We start from the raw sequence: 8,612 nt of genomic DNA, 5'->3' as shown, positions 1-8,612 counted from the left end.
CCATAGACATCTATGGGGCTTTGGTGCGCGAGTAGGCAGCAAAAGAGAGCTGATCCTACTTTTTTCCGCATGCGAAATATGTGCTGATGGAAGCGAACCCACTGAAGTCAATCGCTTCTATTCTCTGTTTTGCGCACAGATTTTGCGCGAACAAATACCCACGCCAACACGGTTGTGTGACAAAGCCCTTACACACATCAATACACGGCAAATTTAGGCGTGTGAAAATGCACTAAATTGCGTTAATTTTGTGCGCAAATATTTAGCAGATGTGCCGGTTTCCACGTATTTATGCAGTGCGCTTCTCTGTACCAAGATAGGGCATCCTGCGGTTTTTTTATCACGTAACCAAAAGTCGCGTGAAATACAGCTGCAAATAAACCCATTAACCCCTTCCCTCCCCATGACGTAAGGGTACGTCCTGGAAGCCTGGTACTTCCCGCAAAATGACGTAACCTTACGTCATAGGAATAGTGTGAGATCATGACTGATCCCGCTCTATCCCGCAGCGGGAACCGGCTGTCAGTCATAGCCGGCCTCCTGCTGCAACAGCAGGGGGCATCAGAGATGCGCCCCCCGCTGTTAACCCCTTCCCTCGCGGCATGGGAAGGGTTCACAGAGGGAGCGCGCTCCCTCTGTGAAGTTGCCGGGCTTTCGCGATATAATCGCAGAGAGCCCAGCTTGTTGCAATGACAACAGGACGCCAGATACTGGCGTCCTGTGTTGCCAGTTCCTGGGATCGCTGTATAAGCGATAAGGCATGGCAGGACAGAAGTCCTGGCATGCCTTAGCACAGCGATCATCAGTACTGTGCTTTAAGTACCTCAGAGGTACATAGATGGTGTAAAAAAAAGCTAATAAAAATGTACAAAAAAGAAAAATGTAAAAAAAAACCTTTTTTGTGCTTTTTCTCATATTAGCATAAAAAAGGTAAAAAAAAAAATCAAAATGGCACATATTTGGTATTGACACGTCCAAAAAGTTGAACATGCTGTTTATTTTGTACAGAAAAAGGCGTAAAAAACCCCGCTAAAAACAGAGGCAAAATGCTCATTTTTAGCATTTTGCCGCCCAAAAAATGCAATAAAAGTGATCAAAAAAGACGTATATTCCCCAAAATGGTACCAATAAAAACTACAGCTCGTCTCGCAAAAAATAAGCCCTCACATGCAGCGATTTAGAAAAAAAAATTCAAAAAAAGGGTTTTAATTGCAGAAAAGTGGAAAAACCTATAAAAAATATAAGAATTTTGGTGTCGTTGTAACCGTACCGACCCGCAGAAAAAAAATGGATTGTGTCATTTATGCTGCATGATTAACGCTGTAAAAAAAAAAATCTATGGCAGAATTGATGCGTTTTCTCTCAGTTATCATAAAAAATAATAAAAGTTTTACAATATAGCCTATGTATCCAAAAATGGCACCGATAAAAACTACAGTTCGCCACGCAAAAAACAAGCCCTTATACGGCCGCGTCGACGGAAAAGTAAAAAAGTTATGACTTTTGAAAAATGGAGATGAAATTCCGCCAAAAATCGTTGCGTCCTTAAGCCCAAAATAGGCCGTGTCATTAAGGGGTTAAAATCAACGGGCGCTATTCGCATTAAGTAATCCGTCTGTAATACGCTGCGTATGACGCTCATGTGAAGCCGCCCTATAAGACAAGACTCACACGGCCGTCAGCGTAAACCGCGGTGCAGCGCCCGCGGGGTCTTACAGCTCGGACCCCGTGTACGCTGGTGACCACGCACTCACGCAGACCCTCCTGCGCCGTACACCGGCAGGTTATGCTTATATTTCCCGCTCCAGCCCTTAGCGATGACGCATACACGCGCGGCCCGCACACAATGTAATTACAGATGGGCTGCGGGTATATACGGGACAATAGCGCACAGCCTCTATCTCGCATACATACGCGCCAAGATAGAACATGCTACATTTTGCTTAACGCTTGCGGATTACGCCATTTCAATGCGCTAATGTGAGTGGAACTGGGTAAGCCAATGGAATCGATTGCCTGTTACGTGTATCAGGCGGGCGCCCGCGGTATATGCGATTCCAATATGGCGGTGTGAAGCCACCGTACGAGTATGACGGGAGGACAGAACCGAATGGGCGAGCTTGGACGTGTCTGGCCTCACACAGCATTGCGCAGGCGGCCACCAGCATTCCCTCACGGACAGGGCGTGTTGCCCCGGTAACCGCCCCTCCACCACACGAGCCCTCTCCCTCGGCCGTCCGCGCCGACCGGAAGCTTCAGCCTCAGAGTTCTGGAAATGTTTACAATTTTGAATCCGTCCAATTCGGCAGCCCCTGTGACGTCACGGCCGCGCGCGGTGCATTGTGGGACTCCCCTTGTTCGCCACTTTAAGACTCCCTGTATTAACCCAGCGTCACGAAAAGGGCGGGAAAAGGCGTTTTTTTCCAAGCTCAACAGCCGCCTCCTTCCCGCCCACCACAACTAGGAAGCCTGACGTCACCGCACCTCCCCTTTCTCATTGGATGAGAGCGCTGCACTGGAATTTTTCTAATTGGGAAGCACATAAATGCCGTTGAAGCTCCTCCCAGCAGAGTGGTACTACGACTCCAGAGTGGAGCGCAGAAGTGGGCGGGGCTTCCGGCGTCACCAGCGAGGAATATTCTAATTCGTCAGCAGTCGCCGCCCAGTACGAGGCTCCAGCACTCAGTGCCGTAGCTCCACGCGCTTACCTCCCCTCCGCCGGCGCTGGTTGGTTCTCTTTCCTGTCAGTCACACAGCAGCTACACGGAAGCGTGGCGCCGGTGCAGTTTTCTGCCTAGCAACCATGAAGCCGGCTTTAAAGCGGTAATTTCGGCTGGTCGGAGTGCGCCTTCCCCGGCTGGAGGAGTTTACGGTCGACGAGACGGCGTTCCCCGCCACCATAGAGGTCCCGGCTCTGGTGGCCGAGGCCACCCCAGGCTCAAGCACGGAGTCCTTCATGCGGCCGGACTCGGGGGAGGAGCCAGGTCCCCCCGCTGAGGTGAGCGCGGAAGGGGTGATCGCCGCGGCGGCCGCGGCACCTAGTAATGTGGACGGTGCTGACGGGGCATTGCCGCACCTTTACCCCGGCGGCCGTCCCGGGACGGGTGAGCCGGCTGCTCGGCAGAGGGCCGCGTCCCCCCGGGGCTCCGGGGATTAGTACGTAGTCATTAGTCCGTCCAGCCTGTGCCGAGGCCTCCACCTAGGCGGGTCACGGCGGGGCAGCCATAGTTCCTGCCCTTGGTCGAAGAGCTTGCACTCTAGTGGGGGTCCGCTAGGGGCCCTCCGGGTGGTGACCCTCACTTCTCAGGGGGGCTGACAGTTGTCCTTCCCCAGGGGTGCGTTCACATGCTGTAGCCACAATACTCGCTCGCCTTGTGGGGTTTTTTTTGCCCAAAAGCAGGCTTTTTGAGCACAAAAATACGCAGCGTATTTATTGTGGGAAAAAAGTGCAAAATTCCATTAATTTTTTAGTGGGCTTAAAGGGGTTGTCCCGCGCCGAAACGGGTTTTTTTTTTTTTCAACCCCCCCCCCGTTCGGCGCGAGACAACCCCGATGCAGGGAGGTAAAGAAAGCTCACCGGAGCGCTTACCTGAATCCCCGCGCTCCGGTGACTTCTCTACTCACCGCTGAAGATGGCCTCTTCCTCCGTGGACCGCAGCTCTTCTGTGCGGTCCATTGCCGATTCCAGCCTCCTGATTGGCTGGAATCGGCACGTGACGGGGCGGAGCTACACGGAGCTACACGGAGCCCCATAGAAGACTGCAGAAGACCCGGACTGCGCAAGCGCGGCTAATTTGGCCATCGGAGGGCGAAAATTAGTCGGCACCATGGAGACGAGGACGCCAGCAACGGAGCAGGTAAGTATAAAACTTTTTATAACTTCTGCATGGCTCATAATTAATGCACAATGTACATTACAAAGTGCATTATTATGGCCATGCAGAAGTGTACAGACCCACTTGCTGCCTCGGGACAACCCCTTTAATTCGCCCCAATATAAAAACGTAGTTTTTTTTTTTGTTTGTTTGTTTTCACCTGACCGGAAAAATGTGCAGCTGTGAATGAGACCGCTGAATCTCCGACTGCTATGCACTATGACACGTGTTAGGAAGAATGTGCGCAGAACGCGCTGCGTGGTTACGGCCCTGCCACGAGCGTCTGCGCGCAGCCCTTTATCCGTGTAGTTTTTGCGTGCGTCATGCGCAGTGATTTTGAGGCTGTTGGTCTCCGTGGGTTCGTTCGCGGGAGCGGATCCTGTATTTTCCATGATCTCATGAGTGCGCCGCTGGTATTGGTGCTTATTGCGCCGGCATTGCGTAATTAAAGCGAATTGGCTAATACAGATATGTAGGAAGCCGTGTAATGGCGCAAAAAATACTTGGGCCCTTCTGCGTATTTTTGGCGCTGGCAAGTATGCGGCGTATTTGTGCGCAGAAGTGTGACATATGTCGGCGTGAGCAAATTTTTTTTCGTTCACGTAAATACACAGCGCATTTACACAACCAAATGCGCGACCGCCCGCGTGAACGAACCCCGATGAGGTGGAATTTGTGGATTGCCAGTAAATCGTGCCATGGGGATGAGCCCCGTCCTACAGTGTGGGGTCTCCTATTGTTATGTATGTTGGGGTCAGAGCCCCTCCCGCCCCCCTGCTGACCCCACACAGAGGCCATTGGTTTGCTAAGAGCCTCCCAGAAAGCTGCTATAATCACCTCCGAGTTGTTACATTGTAGCAAGAAGTTGTTCCCTAAGTGTAGCACTTGTGGCCGTCCCCAGTGTGCGGCGGCGCTGGGAGCGGGCAGGGTGGTGCAGCCGGCTCAGGGATAAATACTAGTCACCACTAATTGGCGGTGGAGCTGTTAAATGGGGGTTGGCACGGCCGGATACTTGTAAAATGGCTGCAGTCAGTGACGTCTGTCAGAAGGGTTAATGTGCTTACTGTACAGCTAGGTGGCTTCTGTACAAACAGTCACGGAGGATGTTCCTGGCAGCTGATGCTCCGTACTTCCGCCACAGCCCGGCTCATGACCCCTTTACTGCTGAGAAGCGTTGTCTGCCATGTTTTGGGGACCTGTGACTGTCGTTCCCCCCCCCCCCCCCCCACGTGTAATACTTCATGTCATTCGGGATACCTTTAGCAGATCTTACATCAAGTATTTAGCGTCTGCACTTCTGTAAATGCCCGTTTGACTAGAGTTTAGTCTTATATGTATTGGGGGGGCAGTAGAGAACTTCTCGCCGGTTTCACTATATATTATACTGTGCCAATTTTAGATATGAAGATACAAGTTTTCGGGAGAAGTTGTAGCTCCTTCAGACACGCGGTACGCAGTGAATAAAACCGATTGATCTCAATGGGTTTGTTCATATGCGCAAATTTTGTGTGCTCATCTTCGGCCGCGCAAAAAAAGATAGCTCATGCTCTCCTTCTGTGTGTGCAGCAATGGTCTCCATAGAAGTCAGGGGTGGCGGTGCGCAAATTCAAGCAGAATACGCGAGGATATGCGTAAAATGCTGTGTAATTCCTCTAGAGAGAGAATACTTTTGAACATATTGACTGTTTTAATCGTTGCGTTCGTTTGCCGCGCACAAGTGGACATGCCCTGTGCGCAGAAAAATAAGTGGATACGCCCACAAAAAAGCCTTATTCATAGCGCAAAAAAGTTGTGCTAAGGCATGGGCAATTGTGCTTACGCCCCTGTGAAGCCGCCCTTAACCTTTTGTAGAAGGGATCTTTCACACGGCTCTATTTGCGCACGTAAAACGCAGAGCGAAGAGCCCATTGATTTTTCTCCTCTGCTATTTTTGCACACGCATTCCTCATCGTTCAAAAAATAAAACTTGCTCTATTTTTTGCGTATTTGTGTACCAAAAAGCCCCATAGAAGTCAATGTGGAGTTCAAAACCGCAAGGAGATGCGTGGAACACTGCGCAACTCCGCTGGAAAAATAACACATGAGCAACTAATATGCCATTTTCAATTGTTTTTGCTCGTCGCGCACAAATGACCCATGCACTGCCGGCAGAAAAATACAGTAATATGCGCGAAAAGAAGGCTCGTTCATAGCGCAAAGAAAGCTGTACTAAGGTGCGCACTGTGGACCCCAATAGGGTAGACGACCTTTTAAAGCCGGGTGTGGGGGTGTCCCGCGCCCATGTAAACATGCCCTGTGTGCGCAAGAGTACATTAAAATGCGCCTTGTTCGTAGCGCAAATACATTACGCTAAAGCGTGCGTATCCGCTCGTCTGAAGGAGCCCAAACACATTAAAGGTGATCTAGAACTACCGTAAGTACATGCACGATCTGCTCATAGCTGGATTCCCAAGTGTTTGGTAACGCTTATTAGTCAGACAAGTGACTGTTGTGACACATTGTTGCCATCCTTCAGGCGCTACATCACTACTTGTTATCGAGCGGCTTCTAGGACTTCAAAGGGAAAAAAACATGACCGATGTAGGTTTAGTATGACTCCGTGAGAGAGAATGTAACAGCCCAAATAATGCGATATTATATAGGAGATGGATCTATAAAGTGCCATGCACATAGCAGACAGGACTAGCGGGCATGGGCGCAGGTAAAGGGCACATCTTGGAACTCCTTAAACTAAGGCCGGTCTCACACGGACAGGTTGGATTCCGCATGGGGGAGCCTGCAGCAAAATCCGTCTGACCTGGCTGCCGTCCCTGTGTACCTTGTTTTCCTGTACTGCGGATGATCACGGACGCCCGCCATCGGTCATGCGCAATGCAGATTTTTATTTTTTTCTTCAGACTTTAGTTTTTCCCGCACCTCGCTAAGCAATGATGCAAGTACCCGCATCAATTGGCAATGTCAATTGCTGATAGGCCATGGGTCCGATGGTTTCCATTGACTTCAATAAAAGCCTTCTGTTCACGGAGCGCTCAGTTGGTATACAGCTGTGCGCTCCAAGCTGGATATGAAGAACACAGCTGGATTGCTGTGTTCTTCAAAGCCTGGCTGTTCATGGAGCCCTTAGCTGGTATACAGTTGTGTGCTCCAAGGGGGTATGAAGAACACAGCTGGACCGCTCTGTTTTTCATACTCTGCCGGTGTTCAGGGGGCAGGATACAGCTGAAACAATAGTATCATCTGTATCCCACTGTGAATTCCTGATAACGGATTGCTGATCTTTCAGCATGATGGAAGCGAATGATCAGCGACGGCTAACGAAAACTGCACGATGTCAGTGCATTTAGACACGATTCTCGTTCAAAAGACGGCTTTTGAGCGATAATCGTTGCCTAAATGGGCCTTAAGACATTTATCAATGGGTTGTCATGATAAAGGTTGTAGTTACACGGGCGATTATTGGTCCCGGAATCTTTAAGCAGTATTGCACTCTTAAACCAGACATTTTGCCAAAGGCCAGTCTTGCAAATCCTTTTTTCTCCGCAATTACTGTGGAATTTTGACCGCTGCGGTATAACGCGCTCATTGATTTTAATGGAGCCTCACAGACGTGCTTGAATGCTGCGCTTTCCAGCGGCATGATTTTTGAGCGCTGTCTGCTCTATTTTCTGTGTTCAGCGCACATCGGCAATGATGGGTTGTGCTAAAAGCCGCTGTCGGAGGCAGCAACTGCCTCTGAAAACGAAAGTAAAATCGCGGCGCCTTGCTGGGATCGTGTGAGAGTGGCCAAGAGTGCAACGTTTTTTCCCGCGCATGAAAATTGCATGCTTCCTTAATAGGAAAATGTAACACTTGCCCTCCTGTGTGCATGGAAGTCCAAGGCAATCCTTTAAAATGTGCCCATAGGAAATAATGAGCAGGTTTTCTGTTGAATTGCACACGCTGCGACTTTTCTATTTCACATCATTGCTGCGAGAGAGAACTTGCATATATAAATTAACCAATTGATAGAATGGTTCCCATAACCAGGGTAGTTGTGTGAAGCCCGAAAGAGAAGAAATGGCCAACCTTTTATAGTCAGCACAACGTAAGGTCAGAACGTCATGCTACTACATCGTAACCTGCACAACAGTCAGTAGAAATTCCAACCTGCTGGAACTATCACATGCTGGTATTTTGCATCAATGGGGCCAGATATTAAAGGGACAGTGTTGGGTCATATGGGCTCATAGGACAAGTGCTGCCTAGTCCAGGGATGTGACTGTCGTACTCGCCTGTCTCACTGTTTCATCGCTCTCCACCCAGGAAGCTGGCTCTCGGTGTGCATATTATAACTTCTTCCTCCTGTGCACATGCTGTCCTCAATGAGGACTGTGTGCATGAGTGCATGCAAACAATGAGCGGAGTCCACTGCACGTACAGAGTGCAGTATTCCTGGGTGCGAGTGATTGAAAGTCGTGTCCCCGTACTCTGCGGTCCGTGTCCCGAGTCCATTACTTTAGTTTATAGGGCTCCGAGGACATGATGTGCTTCCTTTTAAAGACCGACCTTTTTATTCCAGCCAAACTGCCATTTGCTGGAGTAGAAAAGCCTATGCCTCTTAAGAATTTGGCGCAATTTGGGTCATCTGAATATGAAATGTAATCCTGCTGTGAGCAGGAGTAGATTTGCCCTAAAACTTGCACGCCTGTTTGGGTATAATAGCAATAAGGCCGCTCTCACACAGGACGCTTCTTACCT

The 8,612-nt window shown here is 49.7% G+C and overlaps 1 protein-coding gene across 6 annotated transcripts in view; it reads left to right on the top strand.

The window, feature by feature from the left end:
* The first annotated feature begins 2,744 nt into the window (after positions 1-2,744).
* GATAD2A (GATA zinc finger domain containing 2A) overlaps positions 2,745-8,612 on the top strand; it is a 71,768-nt gene continuing 65,900 nt past the window's right edge. For all 6 annotated transcript variants that reach the window (XM_066604524.1, XM_066604519.1, XM_066604522.1 and 3 more), the window contains exon 1: positions 2,745-2,998. In XM_066604524.1, the coding sequence (XP_066460621.1) occupies positions 2,957-2,998 (42 nt within the window). In that variant the 5' untranslated portion in view covers positions 2,745-2,956. The remainder of the gene's footprint in view (positions 2,999-8,612) is intronic.

This window comes from Eleutherodactylus coqui, chromosome 5 (assembly GCF_035609145.1).
Source record: "Eleutherodactylus coqui strain aEleCoq1 chromosome 5, aEleCoq1.hap1, whole genome shotgun sequence".
NCBI lineage: Eukaryota > Metazoa > Chordata > Amphibia > Anura > Eleutherodactylidae > Eleutherodactylus > Eleutherodactylus coqui.
This window is presented reverse-complemented; position numbering and strand designations above follow the sequence as displayed.